The sequence below is a fragment of the Nannospalax galili genome, unplaced genomic scaffold (assembly GCF_000622305.1).
Source record: "Nannospalax galili isolate Female #2095 unplaced genomic scaffold, S.galili_v1.0 scaffold154, whole genome shotgun sequence".
Lineage (NCBI taxonomy): Eukaryota > Metazoa > Chordata > Mammalia > Rodentia > Spalacidae > Nannospalax > Nannospalax galili.
In genome coordinates, this window is record NW_008335281.1 from 1,034,836 (window position 1) to 1,061,483 (window position 26,648).

The 26,648-nt window shown below is 40.5% G+C and overlaps 1 protein-coding gene across 1 annotated transcript in view; it reads right to left on the minus strand.

Annotated features, from left to right (window-relative positions):
• Window positions 1-8,851: 8,851 nt before the first annotated feature.
• Window positions 8,852-26,648, minus strand: part of Zc2hc1b (zinc finger C2HC-type containing 1B) — a 37,755-nt gene continuing 19,958 nt past the window's right edge. The window contains exons 5-7 of the mRNA XM_008829831.1: window positions 23,613-23,752; window positions 20,127-20,235; window positions 8,852-8,967 (exon numbers count right to left, since the gene is read on the minus strand). Of these exons, the coding sequence (XP_008828053.1) occupies window positions 8,852-8,967; window positions 20,127-20,235; window positions 23,613-23,752 (365 nt within the window). The remainder of the gene's footprint in view (window positions 8,968-20,126; window positions 20,236-23,612; window positions 23,753-26,648) is intronic.

A 26,648-nucleotide genomic window follows, 5' to 3' on the forward strand; every position in this document is an offset into this window, starting at 1 on the left:
CAAAACTACATTGTCATCCTTAAATGCCTTAAGGACAATTTAAAAAAAAAACACTTCTAGTAATCTTTAAATCAGACATTATGATATAAGCTGATGAATTTAATGACTTGAAAAGTGTCAAAGCAGTAAATAAGGTACAAAGTTGAAAGTTAATATCACTTGCCCTAAACAATGCCTCAAGAAAACAGTCATCTCCATCCTTCCATAGGTAGTATTCCTGGGTGACTGGCCATCCAGACTGTTGAGCTTCAGGGAGCCAGTCTGAAGGCAAAAAGAAAGAGCATGAGCTTTACAACCTCTCCATGTTGACAATGTAGGTAACTTAGGCTTCAGATTAGATTTCTTTACAATTTAAAGTCCTCAGGGAATGTCAGTGCTTAGCTTCTGTGCCAGCCTTCATCCCATAAGACACCTTGTCTCTCAGGCTGTTAGGTCACAATGGACTCCTGCACATCCAGAAGAACCGTCAAAGATGGAGGTGTAAAGTCGACAGACATGAATACAAGATGCTTGTTGAGGGGTAGGAATGCATTTAAAAAAGGGAGAAAAGCTGCCAGGTCAGAAGGGAAGAGCCATTCCCTTTCCTATTCAGCCAAGAATCACAAACATGCCTGGTGTGGTGGTGTTTTTAATCCCAGCACTCAGAAGACAGAGACAGACACATCTCTATGAGTTCAAGGCCAACCTGGCTACATAGTAAGACTGTCTCAAAAAGAAGAAGAAGAAGAAAAAGAATCATAAACAAGAATTGAGAAATAGCTCAGACAATAAAGTGCTTGCCTTGTAAGCAAGAATACATGAGTTTGACCCTCATTAAGCCCAGGTATGGTGATAAGCACTTGTAATCTCAGGGCTGGGGAGGCAGAGACAGATGGGTCTTGGGAACTCACTAGGCAGCCAGCCTAGTCTACTTGGTGAGTTCCATGCCAGTGAGAGACACTTCTCAAAAAAATAAAAATAAAACAAAGGTGAATGGTGCCTGAGGAATGACACCTAAGGTTGTCCTTTGACCACAACATTTTATACGTACACCACACACACATACACCTGCATGCACACGTTCATACATATACACACATACAAAAGAAAAAACCTCTAGGTATCCTTTCAAACCATACGCTTAGCCAACAGTTTGAAGAGAATACTTTGTCAGTCCAACTTAGGGCTTGCTATTCTGGGCCCCTTCTCTCAGAGGTTCACGAACTGGATATGCACATTATTACATGACCAGCCACACCTAGATATAATGGCTTTGTTCTTACCTGGCCTTTAGAAGTTAATCTTTTGTAGAAGATTTACTAAATCCTTGTCTGAGTTTTCCTCCAGAAGCAGGATCCATGGCTAATCCTTTGCAAACACAAATAGATTTGTTTTTATGTCAAAACAGTACATTCCCAAGGGGGAAAAATAAGGAACAATTGTGAAATCATCACATTCAATTCCAAAGTCCCTATTCTGTTTTCTTTTTGGTAGCTATAGACACATACCCAGTTTCAACTTGGGACAAGAGAAAGAGCGAGAGAGAGAATGAGAGCGAGAGCAAGAGCAAGTGCGAGAGAGAGAAAGAGGAGAGAGAGACAGAGACAGAGACAGAGAGACAGAGAGACAGACTACAAAAACAGGGACCATTTCAAGTATTTCTACCCACCACCTCCTAGTCTGAAGTTCATTCAGGAACTTTAAACTGCTACCTGCAATGACCCACCATTTATATGACATGACCGCAATACCCCTCCACACTACTGTCCCAGCTTTCAAAATGCATCCTGTTGTTTTACATCTTCGTTATTCTTTGCCAGCTTTCTCTGGAAAGGATTTGATAAGCCTTTGGAAACATAAGAAGCCTTCCCCCAGGGGTTATTAAGTCACAATGAACTCATTCCACACACTCAGCAGAACTGTCAGGTAAGGAGATGCATGAGTCTAATGACTTTAGAATGTTAGCATGCCACACTGTAGTCTGGTTTAGACCATATGGTATAAAACAAGATTCCCAGAGACATTGTTCTTGTAAGAATAGAGAGCCCTCTGTCCTAGAGGTCTCCTTCCTAACCATTCAGTGTTTTATGAAAAGGCAGCAATAAGGACATTGTGAACCAAAGGATACAGGACTAGAAAGACCTTTCAGTGTTAGTCTTACCCAAGGATGTACAGGTTTTACTTCTGCCAAAGAATTGACAACTGCCATTTTGTGTTTGCTAAACATTCAGTTAGGTAAGGAGGAAGCTAGTAGGTAAGATGCTGAGCTTGCTAACAGTCAAAGCAGAGTCCATAGCAGCAAAGTAGCACAGGGATGCATCCTACAGCTGAACTTACACGGGGATTTTACTCCCTGCATGAAGGGACTGGGGTCATAATTTGGTGGCCGTTCCTTCTCAGGACATCCGCTTTTCTTTCACAAAGCCCAGAGAAAACACCAATGGCTCATTAAGTCATACTTAAACTCATTTTCCCCCTGAACATTGAATCTTTGTGGGAATGCAAGAAAAGCCACACTTTTATTTTCTGAAATAATTTTACTAATGTGTATCTATAGCCTTGATATTTACAGTTGGGGACCCAGTTTTCCTAAGGGCACAAAGCTTTGGGGGGAAACCTCTGCTACATCATTAGTTTTTTTTCCCCAAGTGCTTAATCTTTCTGTGATTCCTTCATCTTTAAAACAGGGATATAAGTATATATTGATGTCCTTGTGGTATTATAAGGATTAAATGAGCTTGTCCCTGAAGTGCTCGGAAGAGTGGACAGTGTAACTGGGGCTCTTGTCCAAAAACAAGGAACTTAGTATAGAAAAAAGTAGAAGCAACTGACCTGTTCAACATCAGGAAAACTGGCATTGGGGCATGTATTTCTAATACGATACTGTGTTTAAGGAAGCTCTTCTGCTATAGGAGACTGTTTGAACTGTGTTAGGTGAGAAAACTCAGGACAGAACAAAAAATTCAGGACAGGAACAGAAATAAATTGTAAAAAAAAGTGTCCGCATTAACAATGGTTAGGGGTAGTAGAATCATGAATGATTTTTACTTAATTTTTACTTACTTTAGACATTTCCCAATGTCTTTTACAGTAAGCATGCGTTTGTTACACAATTTTTAAAAATGCTATTTCTCAAAAGGAATTTTTGGCAGACTAACTTAAAGTGGCCAGAAACAAAAAGTTTCCAGGGCATTGGCAACTGCCTGACTCACACAAATGTGCCTGATATGCACCATGCCAGAGGATTCAGCACAGGCACCAACGGCCTAGACTCTGATGATGCCTTGCCTGGCACTCACAGCCCTCCTTGTTCTACCACCAGCTTTCCATTTCAACCGTAACTTCTCTTCACATTCCAACTCTTTCCTGCGCTTTGGCCAAAGAAACGATGTTTCCTCTGTGTTGTCATCGTCATGTCTTTGTTCACCTCTTCTGCATTTCAGCACCACTCAACATCTAGCTCATCCTTATGCTTCCACTTCCGCAAAGTTTCCCCACTCTCAGACTGTCATGTCATCCATAAAAACCACTGGACAAAGTTGTTCTCATTCATGCATTCCCTTAGACTTTTCTATGCCATTGCTAAATAGAGCTCTAATGACTGACAGTCCCCAGAGACTTCCAAAGCTCCATAGACATAGGAAGAAAACACACATAGTGTTCTAGTTTGCTTTTTGATTGCTCTGATATACACCATGACCAAAAGCAATTTGGGTTGGGGGAGAGTCTTAGTTCATCTTACACTTCCGGGTCACAATCCATCATTGAAGGAAGTCAGGGCAGAAACCATAGAAGAAAGCTGCTTACCTGCATTCTCTCTCTGGCTCATACTCAGCCAGCTTTCTTATACAACTCAGGGCCACCTGATCAGGCTTGGTCCCACACATTGATGGGCTGTGACCTCCCATGTCAATTCACAATCAAAATAATCCCCCCAGACATAGCCAAATGCCAATCTGATCTGGAAAATCCTTCAGTTGAGATTCCCTCTTCCCAGGTGACTCTTGGTAGTGTCAAGTTGATAATAAAAACTAAGCAGGACACACTACACAATTAACTCTGTGTTGAATGATGATTCCTCTTGAGCGTTCATGGCAAGGGTTCATCAACTTCATACAACATCACAAGCACTCTACTGTTACAGATTTTTTGTGCATATTGTGCATTCTCATAGGACTCTGGGATAAATAAGACTTGCACACTCATGTATCTGTGCTGCTGTGAATTTAGAACAAAGTGTTACACAGGGGAGGTATTACATGTACATTTTATTGATGAGAGTTAAACAATGAAAGCCAGAGTTTTGAGAACTTGTAGTTTGGGTATGGTTTGAATGTGTCCCACAAGGGTTCATGTGTCAGAAGCTTGGTCCCTAGAGTGGTGTTATCAAGAAGTGGTGGAACCTTATGGAATGAAGCCTAGCCAGGCACGGTGGTGCACACCTTTAATCTCAGCACTTGGGAAGCAGAGGCAGGTGAATCTCTCTGAGACTGAGGCAAGCTTGGTCTACATAGTGAGTTCCAGGCCAGCTGGGGCTATGGGAGACCCTGTCTCAAAAAATATTTTTTTTAAAAAGAAGCCTAGTGTCATTGGTGGAATGACACTAGGAAGGGAAAAGCAGTTCTTATAGAACTCTAGATAGTTGTCCTGAAATTGAGTTGTTTTAAAAAGAGGAAGGGTGTCCCTCCTCCTTTACATGGCTTCCCATCGCACCATAAGCTTTCTCTCTTTCCTTCTCCCCCTCCCTTTCTCTTTCCCTCCCCCCTCCCACACCTGTCACTGTGAATGCCATCCACCATGGGCTTTTTGGTCTTTTTCAGACAGGGTCACCCTGTAGCCCCAGCTGACCTGGAAATCGCTATGTAGACCAGGCTGGCCTCAAACTCACAGAGATCCGCCTGCCTCTGCCTCCTGAGTGCTGGGATTAAAGGTGTGCACCACCACGTCCAGCCCAATGTTGGGCTTTTAAGTCACAAACCCAGCATCATGACTTTCAGGCTCTAAATTATAAGCTAAACAAATCTGTTTTCCTTATAAAGTAGCCCAAACTAGTAATATCAAAGTCAGAGGACAACTTGAGGGAGCCGGTTCTCTCTCCTTCCACCATGTGGGTCCTGGGGTTCAAACTCAAGTTGTCAGGCTTGGTGGCAAAGCATTTGTATCCACCGAGCCATTTTGCTGGCCCAAAGACACTTTCTTTTAGTTCTAGAACTTAGGAAGTTCAAGTTCAGAGTGCTTGCATCTGGTGAGTCTTGTGGTATCATCCTATGGCAGAATGCCCAAGGGTAAAAGACCACACATATGTACTTGGTGAGGGAAAGAAGGTAGAACTCTTGTACTCTAATCGCCTCTCAGATAACTATCTAATCCCCCTCAGCACTGTTGCACTGGGAGTATGTTTTCAAAGCATAAACTTTGATATACATAGTCTAACCATAGCATTCTGCCTCAGTCCTCAAAATTCATGTCCTTGACTCACGAAAAATATTTACATTCTCTCTAACTTGAAGATCCAAAGTTCAGTTTCATTCAGGACATAATTCGCTCATGAGGCAAATTTCTTTCTAGCCATGAGTCTGTGAAATGAAATGTTATCTAATTCCAAATTACGAGGCATAAGATAGAAAACTTTCATCCTAATAGCAAAGGTTAACCAGTAAGTCCAAAACATAGGGAGAAAAAATTAAATCTTAAAACTCCAAAATAATCTCTTTTGACCCTATGCTTCACATTCTGGACACACAGCAGTGGTAGATGGGTCTGCAAGGTTGCAGGCAGTCCCACTCATATGACTTGGCTTTCCCTACCTAGCAGCTTGAACAAATTAGAGTCTCCTCCATGTAGACTTCCCAAGCTGGAGTTACATGATTGTGGTTGAACTCTCCGCAGTGTCTAAACCACTCTGGCAGGTTTCTGCCTGGGTCTAAAGGCTGTCAGTGGCATCCCTTGAGGACTAGGTAGAGACCACCAAGGCACCAGCACACATACTCTGCACACCTGTAAAGCTAGGACCAAGTAGACACTGCCAAAGTTTATAGCTTGTACCTTCCTAAGCACTGAGGAGAGGCATATGAACCCCCCACCCCAACTAGAAACATTGCTGGGGAGACTGAGGGACACAGCGTCAGAATTCCAGAAGCAGAATCCTGAGGTGCAAGACAGTGAATGCTGAGGTCCTGTGTGTACAGCTCTGGAAACTTTACTCTCAAAGTCCTAGCTTGCCTGGAAATTCTCTGAAATACCTTCAGGGTCATTCACTGACTTGAAGATTAGAGATTGTCTTCTTTCTATCCATTAATCTCTTAGCAAACAGTTGCTGGGCTACATATACCCTTTGTCTTCTCTCTCAAGCACCCACTTTTTTTCTTTTTCTTTTCTTTTTTTTTTTTTTTTTACAGAGCCAGACTGTTTTCTAAATCCTTTCATTCTGCTTTTCTTTTAGTGATACATTCTACATTTAAATCACTTGTTTTCTTCCCTTACTGTATGTGGCCAAAGGCAGTTGTATATAGTACCTTGAATTCCTTACCGCTTAGATATTCCTCTGTCAGACATCTTAGTCTACTCCGGTAAGCTCTGCCTTCTGCAAAGTCCCAGCATGCAGACAAGCTTGTTCAAGCAATTCACAGCTGCATAACAACTCCAGTTTCCAATATCTTTTTTCTTATTTCCCTTGAAACCCACCAGAATGGCCCTTATCATCCAAATTTCTGCATTCTAAGCACAACCACTAGTCACATGCTACTTCACAGTGGAGATACATTTGGAGAAGTGTGTAGTTATGTAGTTTCGATGTGTTAACATCACAGAGAGCACTTACACGAAACTAGATGTTAGAGTCAGTTACTCATTGGCCACTGAAAGAGGTGTAAAATGGTACCTGACTGGACTCTAGTGCCCAGAAACCCATAAGACAAGATGTATGAAGTTGTTGCCAGCATAACACAGCATGCTCCTTGACAATAAGATAATTTTTAATAAGTAGGAACATACTCAAAAAACTGCTAAAAATAAACACAGAAATCAGCAACCTGGTCACTTTCTATCATTATCGGGTATTTCGTACTACACATTCACATGTGCTGTACTTTCTGTTCAGGTGTCAGGCAATGGGTTTTTTTTTTTCCTTTCTTTCTTTTTCAATGGGTTGTTTAGATTAACATCACCACAAACACATGAACATCACAACACACTATAACCTAATGGAAACTGTGATGTCATTAGCTGATACTCATCTTCAAGCTTGTAAACTTACAGAGCTACTGTCATATATATAGTCTACTGTTGACCAACATGTCATGACATGGCATATGACAGTAATCCCTAAGTTGATATAGGCTTTGCCTGTAGCTCTTGCCTTCTAAGCCCTGATCACAATCATCCTTACTACTCTATTAATAATCTAGACTTTTTCTAGCTTGATTCTCCAAATTCTTCCTGCCTCTACCCATTACCCAGCCCTAAAGCAGTAGTCAGCCCTTCACAAATGTGTCTTCTAATTATTTATTTGCTATGGAGCTGCCACATTTCTCAGTACCACTTTCTGTTCTAGCGTGTTTGTGCTTATATAACAGAATGTCTGAAACTAGATTTATTTAGACCGAGATTTAATTGTTATAATTCTGGAGGCTGGGAAACCTAAAGTAAACTGCATCTGGAGAAGGGCCTTCTCCCCGTACATCCATGTCAAGGAGGCATCAGTGTGTGAATGTGAGCAAGAGAGAGAAGACTGGCTAAAGCCATCCTTTCACACAGAACATAGTTCTGATAACCAACCCACTCACATGACAATAGTATTATGGATTAAATTCAGGAGAGCAGAGCTCTGCTGACAGTACATCTTCAAGGTCCCTCTCAACAGTGTTGCACTGGGAAACAACAGCACAGTTGCCACACACTTCCATTAACTGATCAAGAACAAACACCATTTTCTGAGATCTGCTGACTTTCTGTTCTGTTACTTGAATGAGAATGATGTTGTCTAAATGGTCTACTTAAGAGCATATGCTAGGACACAAGACCTTTTCATTTGTGTCTTACTTGCCACTTTAAAGACTCTATTCAAAGGATAAGAGCCTTCTCTGATTTTCAACAGTCAACTTCACATGCTGTTTTTTTCCTGTCTCCAATCTCTTTCCAAGTCCACTAGATTGGAGACCAATGGTCTAGACATCTGGTGCTAAAGTCAGATTCAACTTTGCACAGTCAACATTATCTAATCCTGATGAATTAAGAAATATTCCCTCTTGGCCAATGTGCATTTGACTTCAAATTTCACAGAGTGCTTTTCACCGTTTTAAGTGTTATCATATAGTCTATGAAGAAAGGCATTTTAATAAAACATAGAAAATGTCTTTTAGGACATGAGTCATTATATTATGCTTTAGAAAAACGTTTATTAGTAAGTTTTACTAAACAAATACACATATAGTTTGAATATGCTTTTTCTTAGTTAAAACCAAGATCTACCTCTGTGTTACATTTTGCACAGTTCAGGAGGAAACTAATAACTTGTGAGAATTCTGGGAAAAAGTTACAGTGGGAACACTAGGACTGTTTCCCCACCTAGACGTAATGACAGAATCTGCCAGATGTAACTAGTTTGGAACTACGAAGTCTATCGAAGGCTTGCAGATTCCTCTGGGAAGATTTGGACAGTAACATGTAGTTCATATCATCAATTTCAGCTTTTAGCACAGTAGTGGACAACGCCCTCCCCTTCAGCCCTGAGCAGGGAGCGGTGCGACAGGCTCCTGACTCAATTTGTACGTGTCTTGTGGGAGCCAGGCTGAGCAGTAAGAATTCTGTTCTCTAAATATCTGAGATCTATGTCCTGATCATTCATTGATATTTCTGATCAAAGAGGCACAGACTAAGAGGTGGTAACCATTAGCATCGTGCCTTCCCCGTTGATGTTATCTCCTATGCTGATGTGGTCGCCAGAGGATTTAAACAGTAGTGTCACATCTTTTGTTTTCATCTTTTTCCCTTTGGGGCAATCAGGTCTGAGAAACTCTGACATTTAAAAACTACTGTATATCTGGGGAACGGTAGAAGATCAGGACAGACTTTAGAAGACCTGCTCAGGCTGATCAGTGGCATAGAGACAGTAACAACAATTTTTAAAACTCATCAAACCTGGAGATGGAGAGATGGCGTGGTTAAGAACACTGGTTACTCATCCACAGAACCTGGGTTTGGTTCCCAGTATCCACAGGACAACTAACAACCATTTATAACTCCAGTTCCAGGGAATTGGATGGCTTCTTCTGATTTCCATTGGCATTCCATGCACATGATGCACTTACATACATGTAGGCAAAACATTTATAGACATAAAATAAAAATAAATTTAAAAATTAAAACTCAGCAAACCCTGGGGAAGGAGGAAAATCTCATTTCCAGAGTTCTAACATTATTAGATTTGAATGTCCAGTTTTCAACAGGAAAATCACAAAGCACACAGTGAAATAAGGTAGTATGGCTCATTCAAAAGAGAAAAAAGGCCAACAGAAACTGTCTCTGAAAAATACCTGATGACAGACTTACCAGACTGATCTAGTAGACAAAGTCCTAAATAGCTGTCTTTAAAATGCTCAACCAAAGGAAGAGTCAGGGAAGGTAAAAAAAAAAATTATGTATGAATAAAATGGAAATAGCAACAAAGAGAATTTTAAAAAAGAAACCAAAAATAACTTCTAGAACTGAAAATATAACTAAAATTTAAAATTTGCTACAAGGATTCAGGGACACAGTCAAGCAGGTAGAAGAACCACTGAATTTGAAGATGGGGCAATAAAAGTTACCGAATTTGAAGAGCAGGAAGTAAAAAGATGGAAGAAAGTTGGAGAAATGATGTAGCTGGTAAACTGCTTTGCAAGCATAGAGACCTGAGTTCAATCCCTAGAGCCCACATAAAAAGTGGGGCCCAGTTTCATTTGCTTATAACTCTAATGTTGAGGTGGTGGAGGCAGGCAGATCCTTGGAGATTTCTGACCAACCAGTCTACTCTAAGTGGGGAAGCCCCAGGCTAATGAATATCCTGTCTTAAGAAAAAAAGGTGAGTGGCTTCTGAGGAGTGATACCCAAAGTTATTCTCTGACCTCTACACACACCACACACACACACACACACACACACACACGAACTCGCATACATATGAGTACACACACACAGGCATGAAATGAAACAGTGCTTAAGGGATCTGTGGGACGGCATCAAGTCAACTGTATTAGTTACTTGTTGCTGCGACAAAATACCTGGCAAAATCATCTTATAGGAGGAAGGGTTTATTGGGCTTCACAGTTTGCAGAGATACAGCCCATTATAGCAGGCAAGGCATGGCAGCTGGTGACACTGCACTCACGGTGAGAAGTGCTGAGAGTCGGATGCTGGTGCTCAGCTCTTTCTTCTTTTCACTCAGTTAAGGGCATGGAATGGTGCTGCTTACATTCAGGGCAGCTCTTCCCCTGCTCATTAAACCTTTCTGGAAATGCCTTCATAGATCTTCCTAGGTGTGTTTCCATGGTGATTCTAAATACAGTCAAGTTGACAATGAAGATTACTCATCACATCAACCAATACAGGCATTGTAGGGGGAATAGTCACTCTGGATCAAAAGGAAAGACGAATAGAGAGGATGGAAAAAATGGCTGAAAATTTCAAAAATGTAATGATAATCTTAACTATAAACATCCAAGAGGTTCAACAAACCCCAAGCATGATGAACTCTGGAGAGTAAATCAAGACAAAACCAAGAAAGAATCTGAAAGCAGCCTAAGAAAGATCATCACATACAAGGATCCATTAGCAGCTTTATCATCAGAAACTTTGGAGAACAGAGGGCAGGAGCTCAGTATGTTTGAAGTATTTTAAAAAAAATCCCAGCCAACTAAACAAAAATTGTCAATCAAGAATCTAGTATAAAGTCCTTTAAAAGTAAGAGAGAAGTTTCTAACTAAATGAAAGCTAAGGGATTTTGTTGTCATAAACCCTGCCTTATAAGGAATGCTCAAGAGAACTCTTGAGAGTAAAATTAAAGAACGTTAAACAGTAACTCAAAACTTCATGAAGAAATAAAAATTTAATAGAGGTAACTACGTGGGAAATTACAACAATTAGTACTAATACAATTTTTACTTGTAGCGTTTTTCTTTCAGTATAATTTAAGAGAATTGTTAGTTTCTGTTTATGGGCACAAAATTTATAAAAGCATACTTTGATGACATCAAAAATCAAAAGGCTCAGTCACTAAAGGTGCCTGTAGCCAATCCTGATAACCCAAGTTCCAGGATCCACAATAAACAAACAAACAATCAAACAAATAAATAAACAAACTCTTGGCAACAGCTGTTAAAGGAAGTTTTTGTATGTTATGGAAGATAAGATACTATAAATTCAAATTAGAGTGTTAAATGTAATTCCCATGGTAATTAACAAAGTTCATAGCTGTAAAATAAGAAATTGATCTAAATATTTCACTACAAAAATTAATCAAACACAAATGAAGAAAGCAATACAGGAAATGAAGAACAAACAAATAGTAAAAGGAAGAGCATCCCTCCTTAGCAGTTATCGCTTTAAATGTAAGTAGATGAAATGCTCCGGTCAAAATCTAGAGATTAGTAGAATAGATGAAACAGGACCCAGTCATGTCCTGTCTATACAGGACTCATCATAGATCAAAAGAAACAGGTTGAAAATCAAAGGACAGAAAATAGTATTATGTGCAAACAAGTCATCAAAAAGAGCAGGTGGCACATACTTTAATCCCAGGACTTCAGAGGCAGAGGCAGGTGACTCTTTCTGAGTTTGAGACCAGCCTGGTCCACAAGTGAGTTCCAGCCCAGTCAAGGTCACAAAATGAGACCCTGTCTCAAAAGGAAAAAAAAAAAGAGTAGAAATAGCCACTTGAATATCATATGAACTTAACTTTAAATGAAAAAATCTACAAGAGACAAGGAAGGACATTATATATTAATAAAGGGTTCAGTGCAGGAAGAAGAAGATACAACAATGATTAATCTAATAATAGACCCTTCAAAACATATGACACAGAACGCAAAGGAATTGAATAGAAAAATGAACGGTTCTATAATAATAGTTGGGGATTTCAACTCCTGACTCAATAATGGAGAGAACAACCAGATGGAGATAAGGAAGGAAAGAGAGGTCTGGAACACAACAAACCAACTATATCTGAGAGACATGTTAGGATACTATCCAACAAGAGCAGCATACATATCATTCTCAAGTGCACATAGGGTATTTTCCATCATGGACCACATTCTACACCACAAATTAAATATCAACAAATGAAAAAAGATATATAGTATACAAATTGTCTTCTCCTACCACAAGATGAAGCTGGAAATCACTAACAGAAGTAAAGCATGGAAAACTCACAAATTTGTAGAAATTAATATAGTCATAAATAACCAATGGATTGGGGTTGGAGAGATGGTTTGGCAGTTAAGAACACTGGCTGCTCTTCCAGAGGATCCAGGCTCAATCCCCAGCATCCACATGGCAGCTAACAACTGTCTGTAACTCCAGTTTCAGGGGATCAGAAACCCTCTTCTGGCCTCTGCAGGTATTGCAAGACACAGGTGTACTATACATGCAGGTATAACACTCATACACATAAAATAATAAATATAAATAATTTTTAAAAACCAATGGATCAAAGGAGAAATTACAAGACAAATTATAAAACAGAGACAAATGAAACTGAAACCGCAACATACCAAAACTTACAAAATTTTACAGCTATAAATGTTATGTTAAAAAAAAGAAAGAAGCCAGGTATGGCATCTCACTTGTAATTTCAGCATTAGGCAGGCAGAGGCAGGAGGATACACTGCAGGTTCAAGGCCAATTTGGTCTAGAGAGAAAGTTCCAGGTCAGTCAAGTCTATATAGTAAGACCCTGTCTTTAAAAAAAAATCCCCAAAATTGCAAAAAAATATTTAAAAATCAACAGCATAACTTTGCAACTTAAGAAATGAAGAAAAGTAAACCTAAAGTTAGCAGAAAATATAAATAATAAAGATAAGAGAGGCACTAAAATTAGGAACAAAAGAATAGAAGAGAAAAACCAGTAAAACCATGAATTGCTTCTTTGGAAAAAGCAAGAAACTGGCAAACCACTAGCTAGCTGGATTAAGCAATAATAAAATGAATTCATCATTGTAGCAGTATACAAACTGAACACACATCAGTTCTATTTTTATGCAATAATAGTGAACAACTTTAAAAGGAAATTATAAAAACAGTTCTATTTATAGTATCAAAAAAAATACAATTAACCAAAGAAATGAAAGACTTGTGAATTAGAAAGTACAAATCAGGGCTGGGGATTTCTCTCAGTGATAAATCATTTCTCCAGCATACTCAAGACCTTTAGTTCAATCACTGGTGTAGGATACATTCTATAAAATGTTGCTAAAGTGAAATTAAAGTCATGAGTCAAAACCTATCTCATGTTCATGAACTAGAAGACTTACTATTGTTAAGATGTCCATACTATCTCAACTAATTACAGATTTAGTGCAACAAATAAATTCATCCTGAGTTGCTTTTTTCAGGGTATTTAATTACATCAATAGAAAAGTAATTAAGAGAAAAAAATTGATAGTAAGAAGTGGGTGGGGCCATTGCCTGTGGGTCTGAGGCCCCACGTGGTGCTTTGAGCCAGAAAAGCCCTAGAATGCTGGAAGCAGAGCTCAGTGGGTCATTCAGGTGGGAGTTTGGAAGATAACGATGAGAGAAACAGATTGTGGAGGCCAACCCATGAGGTTTCAGAGGCAGAAAAGGACTCTCTCAGGAATTGATTAGGGATTATTCATGTGATTTTGGCTGAGAATATGGCTTTATTCTGCCTGTGTGCTGAGAACCTGAATCAGCATGAACCTGGTTGGTTCATGTTAGCAGAGAGCTCTTGATTAGCCTGACAAGTGTACATCTCACCACTCATCAAAGAAGCTTCTTTTTTTAACAGATGGAGACTATTGCAAAGTTCCACAATTAGTCAAACACAGCCAATAAGTGTCTGTGAGGTGCCCAGCTCTAAGTGATACATCTACAATGCAACTTCTACGCTCGGGGGAACATAAGGAAATGGGCCAGAAAGAATGCATCTCTCAGCTCTCAGCAGTGAAGCTTCCTCATGCTACAGATGGTGACTGATCCACAACTGGCCAAAGTAGAGAGAGTAAGAGATCGAAAAGTGCTTATCCTTAACTAGGACACCAAATCAAACCTCTGCCATCCAAGGCTCAGGAGCCATTGTGGAAGAGGGGGCAGAATGGCTGTAAGAGCCAGAGGTGATGGATAACTCCATGGAAGCAGCCGGGAAGTTACTCATATGAACTCATAGCAATGGTGGTCAAAGCATGCACAAGATCCACAAAAGCTTAAGTCAGACAAAATCCAGCATAGACATGGGAAAGTGGGTAAGAAGTCCCAACCTTAGCTGAGGACCTATTGACAACTGATAAGTGCTAAGGAGAGGAAGAGTTGGTTTTCTTTAAGGGTGTGACACTAGATAGGTTAACAGGTTCCTGTGGATGGACTCACACCAAAGGATATTTGGGGACATAAATTTGACTTGTGGGCCTCAATATATATGACAGACTACATGAAATCCAGTGGGGGCAGCTATAAAAGGGGTACAGATAGGGAATGGGATCTAAATATGACAAACATATTGTATGAAATTCACAAAAATTCAATTGAAAATAAAGTGAACAAAATAAAAATAAGAATGAATAAATCTTAAAAATTATATTGAGATTCCATCTCATTCCCATCAGAATGGCAGTTCCATGAAGAAACAACAAATGCTGGTAAGAAAGTAAGCAAAAGGGAACCCTTATACACAGCTGGCAGGAGTGTAAACTGCTAGTCTAGCCACTATGAAAAACAGTTCCTCAAAAATCCAAAAGATATGCTGGTGTACGTGGTGGTGCAAACCTTTAATACCAGCACTTGGGAGGCAGAGGCAGGTGGATTTCTGTGAGAGCAAGTCCAACTTGGTCTACATAGTGAGTTCCAGGCCACCCTATCTCAATAAATAGGCAAACAAAGAAATAAACTAGAATACATATCTACCATATGATACAGCTAAACCATTCCTGTGTATTTGCCTGAAGGACACCAAGCCAACATATCACAGAGATTCATAAACATCAGTATGTATTGCAGCACTATTCACTGTAGCTAAACTATATACAGCCAACCTACATGTCCTTCTACAGAGGAATGGATAAATAAAATGTGGTGTGCAGGAGCTGGGATATGGTTCAATAGCAGAGCACTTGCCTAGCATGTGGTAGGTCCTAGGTTTGAGTTTTAGCACTGCAATAAAATAAAATAAAATGAGAAAAAAGAGAAAAGAAAGTAAAAGAAAAAAGAGAAATGTGGTATATACACACAACGCAATGTTTTTCAACCGAGAAGAAAAACAAAGCTATGCCATTTGCAAGAAAATTGATACAACTGAAGATAATCATACTAAGCAAATTAAACCAGAGTTGGAAAGACAAACATTATATGGTTTTTCTCATTTGTGATTCCTAAAGTTTTTTACAAATAAATACATAAAACCATGTATGTATATATGGCATGAAAGTAGAATTGAAACTGTCCGGGGGAACACAGGGACTAACAGAAGGGGCGAGAAAGAAGAGCTAGGGGTATGGGCGGAATATACTGAGTGTACCTTACATACTTGTGTAAAAATATCCTTATGGAACCCAGTGCATGCAGAATGAATATGCATAATGATCTTTAAAAAAATGTGAGCAAGGCCAGGCGTGGTGGCACACACCTTTAATCCCAGCACTCAGGAGGCAGAGGCAGGTGGATTTCTGTGAGTTCAAGGCCAGCCTGGTCTACATAGTGAGTTCCAGGCCAGCTGGGGCTACAGGGAGACCCTGTCTCAAAAAGACCAAAAAAAATGTGAGCAAAAAAGACTATATCCATAAAACTTTTACTTCAGTAAGAAAAAAATGATTTTTTTTTTTTGACAGAGAAAATTTCAAGACAGGACAGAGTTCAGACTACTTACGGCTAAGAAAACAGATGTAATTGTTAAAGATGATGGGGACTCTTGAAGTTGGGTTGTGTTTTGATATGAGATGAGCATGAGACTTTGGGGGCAAGGAATGAAATGTTACAATTTAAAGAGATATGTTTGGGTGTCAAGCTGACAAGAGGTGGAGTTGGACGGTCTATCGAAATTGTCAACTCTATGTGATCTAGAATAACCTGGAAGGCTGGTCTCTAGATACACCTGTAGGATGTTATCTTGATTGGGTTAACTGAGATGGGAAAACCCCCTTACTGTGAGTGGTAGCATTCCCAGGCTGGGAAGCCTAAACTGTATAAAAAGGAGAAAGTGAGTTGAGCAAAAGCATTCATCTTTGCTTCTTGACTGGATACAATGTGACCAGCTTCCTCCAGCTCCTGCTGCCCTGACTTCCTCACAATGAACTGTACCCTCCAACTATGAAAAAAAACAAAGCTTTTCTCTCCTGTTCAAGAACTAGAAGATTTACTATCTTTATTGCTTTTTTCAGGCTGTTTTACTGCAACAGAAAAGTAACTAAGACAGCTGGTTAATTTTGATTGTTAACTTGAATGCATTTGGAAGCACCTAAAGATTAGTCAAGCACACTTCTGTGTTTTAGTTTGAGGGAATTCCAGAGGGATAAACTAGGGGATAAAGACTCATGCTGAATGTGGACAGCACCATCCCATAAACTGGAGGCTCAAATAATAGCAGAGGTAAAAGGAGAGGGCCAGCCCACAGAATGTATCCCCTTTCTCTGCTTCCCGACCACCATGATGTGAACTGTTCTGCTATGTCATGTCCTCCCTAAAATTATGTCCTGATACCTCTGAAACCCTGAGCCAAAATAAACTCTTCCTCCTTTAGGTTATTTCTCTTGGGAATTTGGTCACAGTGATGCCAGAAAGGAAAAGAAGAAAAAAAGAAAGAAAGAAAGAAAGAAAGAGAAAAAGAAAGAGGAACCTAATACAATGTCCAATTAAAACATGAGCACGAGTTGGATAAACATTTCTCAAAAGATGATACATGAATGACCAATAAACACTTGAAAAGATTTTCAACATCACGAATCATTAAAAAAATGCAAATCAGGGCTGGGCATCGTGGTACATGAGTTTAGTCCCAACACTCAGGAGGCAGAAGCAGACAGATCTCTGCAAGATTGAAGCCAGCCCCATCTACAGAAGCCAAGTTTCAGGCCAACTGGGACCACAGGGAAAGCCTGTCTCAAAAAGACCAAAATAAATAAATAATAAATAAATAAATAAATAAGCAAATCAAAACTATAACGACATAATACCTCATGTATATTAGGACTGCCACTACCAAACACACTTATACATACACAGAGAGATAGAGAGAAAGAGAAACAAGGTTTGGTAATGTGGAAAAAATGGAACCCTTGAGCAATGTTGGCAGAAACGTAAAATGGCATGGATGCTATGGAAAACATTATTGCGGTTTCTCAAAAATTAAAAAGCAGAACTACTATATAATCCAGCCATTCTTTTGTGTATATACCCAAAGGATTTGAAAGTTAAGTCTCAAGGAACTGAATGGCTACAACCCGAGTGTACACTGATAGATGAATAGATAAGCAAAATATCATATACACACAATGCAATGTTACTGAACATTAAAAAGAAAGAATATTCTTGGGAGGCAGAGGCAGGTGGACCTTTGTGAGTTCAAGGCCAGCCTGGTCTACATAGTGAGTTCCAGGACAGCTGGGGCTACAAGGAGACCCTTTCTCAAAAAAAAAGAAAGAAAATTCTGACTCACGCTATAACATGAATGAGCCTTGAGGACGTTATACTAAGTGGAATCATCTAGTCATGAAAGTACAAATACTGTACGATTATGGAATAACTGGAGTAGACCATCGTAACAACAGAACATAGAACAGCGGTGCCAGGAGCTGGAGAAGACAGAATGTGGAGTTACCCGGTTTCAGTTTTACAAGATGCAAAAGGCTATAGGCACAATACAGGGGAGGCTGAGGCAGGAGGATCTCAAATTCCAGAACTATGTAGGCTACAGAATGATTCAAGGCTAGCCTGGGCAACTTAGTGTGACCCTTGCTCAAAATAAAAAGTAAAGAGGGCTGGAGAGATGGTTCACTGGCTGCTCTTAAAGAGGACCCAGGTTCCCAGCACCTACAAGGAGCCTAACAACCATCTGTAACTTCAACTCCAGGGGATCTGACACCTTCTTCTGACTTCTGAGGGCATTTCATGACACTGGTGCACTTACATACATGTAGGCAATACACTTTTACACATAAAATAGAAACAATAAATAAAATATTTTAAAATCAAAAGTAAAGAAGGCTAGTGAGATGGTTCAGTGGGTAAAGACAAACCTGCTTGCTGCTAAACCTGATGACCTGAGTTCTCATTGGGTACCCACATAGTAGAAGGAGAAAACCGATTCCTGCTAGGATGTTCTCTTACCTGCAGAGGAGCACCATGTGTATGCCCCCCATACACACACGGAGAGGAAGAGAAATAAATGAATGTTATTTTTTAAAAGTAAAAAGAGGTGTGGAGATCTAGCTCAGTGGTATAAATACCTGCCTAGGGTGAATAAGCACCTAAGTTCCATACTTTGCACTGGGAGAAAAAACCTATAGAGATAGATGGTGGTAATTGTGGCTGTTCAAAATGATGAATGCACTTAATACCACCGAACTGTATGCTAAAATAGGATGGTAAATATTATATATAAAAATTAGAAAAATGGAAAAACTTTAACAAAAAAAAATGCAAACAGTATTTTTGCAAAAACAAAACCAAAGAAACAAAACCCTCGTGATTTCATTTTATAAGGCTGTATGGATATTTTTTAAATATCAATTTAATTTTGGGGGGTATGTTTTTGTGTATGGGTGGATGTGAGTATGCCTGTGATGTATGTGTGTGCTTGTATGTGTAGGGGCCAGGGGAGGATATTGGGTATCCTGCTGCATTACTCTCTGACTTATTCCTTTGAGACAAGGTCTCTCACTGAACCTAGAGCTAGCCTGACAGTCAGCAAACCCCAGCAATCCTTCTGTCCCTGCCTCCACAGTGTCAGGGTTACAGGTATGTGTACCTTGGTCAACACAGCTTTACACATGGGTAATGGGGATTTGAACTCAAATAAGCATGCTTTGCACAGCAAGTACTCTTACCTACTGAGCCATTTTCCCAGACCCTCAATTCAATTTTTTAGTCATTCAGGAGGAATTTAAAAGTGAATAACAAACTTTTTGGTGTTATCATTTAGGCTTTGAGACTGGCATCTGACACAGCTTCAGAATAAGACTGCTGACTGTAAGTACTGCTATGTGAAATAATATTCACTGTCTTAAGACTGCCCATGATATCAAAGGAGAAGAGGGAATACTGGAGGTGGATGGTTACATGATGATGGTGGCCAGGGAACTAGGGGAGAGGGGGAGCGAGTAGAGAGAGAAATAACCAAAACTAAGTACGTACATCATAAGGAAACTTTTTCCTTCGAATGCTAATTTTATAAAAATGCACGGTCATAAAGAAGACAGCCCTGAATATCGTGCAACTTACTGAAGAGGGAAGCACAGTCAACGTCCACTCCAGCCTGCTGATTCCCAGCTGTGTGCCTAAGTAAAGCCACTTGTTCTCTTTGAGCCTCAGTTTCCCTTTCTTAAAATGCAGAATAAAATATTTTGATCACTGGGAGGCACATGGTCAGTACTTGTGCCTTACTGCCACTCTGAAGAAATGACTTGTTTCTAGAGAGGAGACTCTCCCCTTATTTTCAGCACAGCATCTCACATGTGATTTTTTTTCTGTCCTCAATCTCTTCAGTTTTAGCAGATGGAAGAATGATGAGCGATCCCAGCTGCTGCAATCAGACAGGACTTTGCACCAAAGTTGTGTAATACTGATAAATTAAGAAATAGTCCCTCTTGACAAATAAGCTTTAACCTCATACAAACCCTCGTGTCTTAGAGCAACACTGGATGCTGTTTAAGATTTACGGACCACCAGCGGATGGCAGTGCCAGGAATGGTGGGCTCAGACTCTGGAGCTCAAGTGTACACTCTGACTTACCTGGCTTGGTTGGGACTTCTTTTATGGCTTCCAGGGCCCTGTTCTGGAGCAGAGTCCCCACGGCACTGGTCACAGTTAGTTCTTTTGGGGGACTTGCCTGGGCCTCGCCCTACAGAAAGAAAAAGACTGAGCACAGCACTGTAACCTCAGGTACCAAGCAGGAGGTAATTCTCTTTTTGCTAAACTAGCAGCAGATTAAAGTCATCACAGGGACTTCTGCAGCCAGTGGAAGGGGACAGCCACATACCCTGCACCTCAGTTAGTTTTGGGCCCCATCCTTCTGCTGGAGTTAAAGCTGTGGTTAAGTTTGGGAGCTTTCATTCATTCTATAAGCTAACCCTGGTGGTTATGGGCAGTATGCTTATCCTATAAAATCAGTCGTATGGGGACAAAACCAATCATTTAATATCCATGAGAATATACTTATGGAATATTTTTCTTTACACTTGAAGATGATTTTATTTTCTAACAAGAACAGGGAAGAACAACAGAGATTAACAAGCAGCAAATGTAAAAGCATGGAATTTTAATATCCTTAGGCCCTCGCCAGTCCTACACAGCAGTGGCAGAAATGTACAGGTGAACACAGAACATGGACCAGTGCTGACTGAAGAGCTCTTTTTAGTTTGCTATGGCTCTACATCCAGGTCCATGGAAAACAGGGATAAAGATAATCGGTTACCTAATTAAAACTTCTTGCCAGTCCGAGGATTACTGTGAGATTATAAAGACAGATCACCCATCCTAGTCAAAGTTTTTAAAAAAAGACTGTGTGTGTGTGTGTGTGTGGTGTACAGGCATGCCGAGGCCAAAGGAGGATATGGGCTATCTTCCTCTATTGCTCTCCTTCTTACTTTTTGAGACCCTGGCCAGCAAGCTCCCAGGCTCCATCTGTCTCTGCCCCGACTACTGGGGTCACAGACATGTGAAGTCATTCCTGGCTTTTATGTGGGTGCTGGGGATTTGAACTTGGGTCCTCTTGCTTTTACAGCAAGTGATCCTATCCATTGAGCCATCTCTCTAGCCCCCAGAAACTTATTTTTAGAGGCTCCTATGGGTCTTTTTTGGTTAAGGGTATGACACATTTTTAAAGCTGATTATGTTTGAAATAGAAACACATTTTGGCTGTGCAGTTAACAGCCCTGCAATCCTGAAACAAGCCCTCCCTTCTTGTTCCATTTCTGAGCAAGCGTCCCTATTAGGCAAGGCCCCAGAGTGGTGGTGCTGACATTCAGGGAGCAAACATTGCCGTTCAGACAGACTCAACAGTTAGCAAAGGAATTCAGAAAGTAAGAAATTTCCCTTCTGTGTTCCCAGTCCCCACTTAGCTCTGGAAACCAAGGAGAGGGAAAGGGCCAAGTCACTGCTTACACTCAGGATAGCCAGCTGGCCTTCTACACAAATGAAAACCACTTCTGTTTGCTGATTCCCTGCACCCTCCTCGGCCCCACTAATACTGGAGAACATCATGGACTGGTTAGAACCATTTGCAGAAATGTCACTTGCCCTCTACTGCTGTACAAGCTGGAGGAAGTGTTCAACTTACAAACTTTTCCAAACTCAAGTTGAACTTGAGCCCAAAAGTCATGGTCCTTCAAAATTGTGGTACTGATCCTACCAAGAGGAAGGGGCATTTAGAGAGGGGGAGGGCAGAGTGCCGAGAAGGGAAGGGCAGAGAGCTCTGTGTACCAGTACCTCACTGTCTATACTATCTACAATATTCCCAACAACTCAACTAATTTCACACGACTAATGGCATTTCCAGGTGAAAGCAAAGCTCAAAACTCAAAGAACTTACCTACAAATAACAAGTCATATGATTGAAAGTCGAACCCTTATCACCAATTGCAGAATCCTGGCTCTTTCAACATCGCAATGCTCACCACATCAACTCAGTTGGCAAAACCAAATCACTAAAATTGTATTTCTCACTTATCCGACACACATATACCCATCCTCCCTCTCATGGTCCTTCAGCTTTAGAGTACAGGCTGAGCACCCCCAATCCAAAGATGTGTGATTAGAAACGTTTCAAAATCAAAAACATTTTAACCATCAGCATGAGGTCACAGATGAATTCCACACCTGACCTCGTGTGATATATGTTGCAGCCAAAAGACAGCTGCATGAAGTAATGTGTAAAATTGCCTTCAGGCTATATCTATAAGGTGTATGTGTATATGTTAACATTGTAACCATTTAAACCATTGAAATAGGAACCATTTCAAGTCCGAAGCATTTTTAACATTAAGTCTGCAATACCATCTGCCCAGGCTTCAATGTCTGGTTTAACTTCATAGCCAGTTGGTTTCTCGGTCTCATTAATCATCATTTTTTTCTGTTCCCCTATTGGTCCTCACACCCCAGGGGCCTCATTCTTCCCCTGTGGCTCCTTCCTGGTCTCCCATAGTCCATCTTGCAAAAGTGAACTTCTCTTCTTAATATTTGTTTTTATTTAATGTATATGAGTATTTTAGCCGCATGTATATAAGTGTACCATGTGAGCACAATGCCCATGGAGGCCAGAAGAAGGCATTAGATCCCCTGGAAATGGAGTTACAGTTGGTTACTCACTGCCATGTAAGTGCTAGGAACCCGACAAGGGTTCTCTACAAAAGCAGCCAGTACTCATAACCACTGAGACATCTCCCCAGTCCCCCAAAGTGACCTTTCTAAAAGGTCCATTACATGTTATGCCATTTTACCCTACTGAATCCATGTCTGCACTGCCTATGATGACACATAAAGCCCCTAACTGACAATGGACTAGAAGTCAATACCACTAGCCTCCCAAGAGAGGACAGAAGTCACAGGAGGGAGGGTGGGAAGGATAGCTGCCTGGGTTCCCAGAGGCTGTTCCTCTCCCAGGTCCTCAGACCTGGCTGTTTTCAGATTTTTGAGCACCTGCCTGATCATTTCCCTTTTCCTTCAGTCTGAACTGGCTTTAATTACTACCCTTTTAAATCTGCTGCAGACTTTGTTATCCTATCTTGTACCTCCCCACAAGACACTCTATTCTTTGGGTTGGTGCCTCAGGCCACGAGCAAGGAGGTCATATGTTTCATACACCCACACCCACCCCCGCCCCCATCCCTAGAAGCCAGAACATATGTTATGGAGTATCTTGTTGATGTTTCCCCCACCCAAACCAGTTTTGCTGAATTGCTGCTCTTTTTTGGGTGGGTTAGGCTAATGATCACCATTGAATCAGCAGGGCATTAGCATAATGCTACAGAGACATTTTTTATATATTGCAGTCTTAATGCCAAGAGGCTTCAAATATGTACATGTTATCAATATTTTTTTCTGCAACACCCAAATATACTTGTAGCTGAAAGTAGACAACTCCATGGGGATGAGTGGTGGGGATCACCATCTTCATCCTTATACCTTTTAGGATGTGCAGTTGAGGTTCCCCAGCAGATCCTATCTGCTCACCCCAGGCATGCAAGGATATAAAGCCAGAACCTGGGGAGAGAGATTTACCTGAGCTGTGGATGCCAATCTGGCTGCTGTTTGGACTGGATTGAAGACATGCCAAGAACACTGATCCTTGCAGAAATTAATATGTCTCTGGGCAGCAGTTTCATTAAACCTCCTCATACAATACAGACATTGAACATAATCTAGATGTGAACAGACCAAAGAAAATGGCAATTAACATTTCAAAAACACTTGTGGAATGGAACTGTATGTAATGAAATAAGTGAATGTAAACTGCTTCACTGAAACAACGATGTCCCAGATTCGGGTTTGAAACAGTGTATTCGAAAGGGGGAGGCTTAAATAAAAGATACGGCAGGAAGAAAGAAAACTCCCTAGGCACTCGTCTCAAATTAAGAGTATCCCTTAAAATGTTTGTATGATGTCTTTGTTGACAATAGGGAAATTATACTTAGGAACTTCCCAATTAGCTGAATTTTGCAAATCTTTGTGTGCTGGCATCACAACATGCTAGTTTTTATGGTAGAGAAAGACATAGATGATCCAGAAAAGGCGCAGGTTTGGTACCAGCTGAAGCAGAAGGCTGTGCAGAAGTTATGGAGTGTCCAAGAGCTATGTAGGCTTCGGGAATGAAAGTGGAAGCCAATATTGTTGTGTGTTATTAGCAAAAAGGTTGCCTTTGCAGCAACTCACTTTTCTCACTTAAGTGAGGAGGCAAATGACATATTCCAGGAGGGAGATAATAAAAAGATAAAAGGTTAAAAGGTAGTAGGGATCAAAAATTGAAGAACAGAGAAAGGTTGTGAGAAGGCAGCTTTACACAGAGCCTCCGCTTCCCATGCAAGTCCCAGGCAGCTCCTGGCAGCCCTAGATCTTCTGTTCAACACCTTGTCAAATTTTCTTTCATGTGCAATTATCAGATACCAACTGGCTAGTGAAAGACATGGGAAGTGAGAAAGATCTAAGGTCTTAGAATGTGGAGCTGCTCATAAGCAAAACTGGGTCTGTGCCTGCCCTCTCCAAGCATGCAGGGATTAGGGTCCACTTTGTTCTTGACTTAGGCACCTCCAAAGGATAACAAAGTGGCTATGAGTGACATAAAGATGAATTTTCCTCCCAGAAAGAGTCTAAGCTGCATCAATATTAAATTTAGGATGGAAGTTTATATTATCACATAAGCAAAATTCCTACATGTGTAGTGATGTCTTTAAAGTTTTTGTCTTAAAGCCATCTCCTTAAGCAGTTTGGGGAGTTTTCTATTTGAACAACTACCTCCTAAAATGAATACTCCTAAACTGTAAGAATTCTAAACAGGTAATTATCTAATTATCACATTCTGGAAAGTAGTACTAATCATTAGCACCTACCACAGACCACACATTTCTTTTTATATGGTGATGCATGTCTCTGAAATCAAGGAACAAGTATTCAAATGCAGAAATAAAAAATAAAAATTTCACACAGTGATAAATGCCTTAAAGAAAAATCACTGGACAGCATTGAGAAATGATGAAAACCTTAGGTTCTAGAGTCTGCCTGTCTGGTTTTGAGCCCAAATTCTTTGCTTGCTAATATGTGTGAACTTGGACAAGTTACTCAACCTCCTTAGGCCCCCAGCTCCTCAGTACTCCACATCACCAATTTCATCAGGTTGTTGTGAAAGTTAACTAGATAATCCACACAAGACAAGGCTTGGCACAGCAGGAGGGGTGGGACATACTGAAAGTGTTATAAATGCTAGCTCATGCTGTAAGGAAACAGGTCCAGCAAGCCTATGCTTTCAACTACCAAACAAGAGTGCAAATGCTTAGAAACTAGACCATGCCAAGATCATTCAGAATTCATGTACAATGCTGAAGAAAAATCATCTAGAACAGGGAACTCAGCATGGTGGCTATTTCGTATGTTTACAAGTTAGAAAGTAAAGTCATATCAGAAATACTGTTCCCATAAACCCTACTCAGGCCAGGCAAAGACAATGACTGTGGTATTGCTGAGCTGAATCCTGCATGGCTGTCTACTCATCACCAGCCTTCTGTGTTCTCGGCACTACATGCCACTATGGAGGCAACAAATTTGAGATATAGTTCCTTGCTATCCAAAATCTCTGAGATAATGAGGCAAATAGACCATTTCTGTTTGGAGGGATGAGCTGTGAGGAAAGGGAGCACTAGACCGTGCCCCCTCCCAGCTCCCCCGGAGGAATACGGAGCCCACATGGAGGAGAGTACAGTTAGGAGACGGTCTGTGGCTTGATCACTGGGACTACTGGTTGCATTTACACTGAATTTCAGATATTCTTTTTTTTTTTAGATTTATTTTTATTTTATGTGTCCAAGCGTTTGCCTGCATGTATATATGTGCACCACATGTGTGCCCAATGTTCTCAGAAGAGGGTGTTGGATCCCCTGGAATTGTAGCTCCAGGTGGCTCACATAGGTGTGGAGAACCGAATCCAGGTCCTCTGCAAGAGCAGCAAGTGCGCTTAACTGCTGAGCCATCTCTCCAGCCCCAAATTTCAAATATTCTGAGAGAAGAAAAGTATTTAGCAATGATCTGAACATGGCATGACTAAGCTATATGTTCTCTGATAACCTCAAATGGAGTCATTGTCTTCCTTTATCAATAATGCTTTCATAAAAAATCACTATGTCCTATTTATTTCAATAAACAATGATTTCAAAGCCCAGAGTGTTACCCATTACAGCATAGATAGTGATTTCAAAAGTCAGACTATAAGTGGATTCATATGAGGAATATGGTGACCAGATCTCATAGAATTAAAGTAAAAAAAACAAGAAAACAGTATTTTAAAATGCAAACCTTGTATTGAGATCCCATTGGAGCACTGTGAAATGCTGACCGCCATCCCCAAGATCCACAGAATAATCTCAGTCACACACATTGATACCACTGTCCCTAAAAACTATTACAGTGACCTGGAAATTTTAATCATTGTCAGGCTTGGTTAAGTCAGTAGCAAGTAGAATAAATATATACGTTCCATGAAAACTGAGTCACAAAAACAGTGACTCATGCTGACAAATCAAAGGAAATTACTTGCAAACTCATGCATAT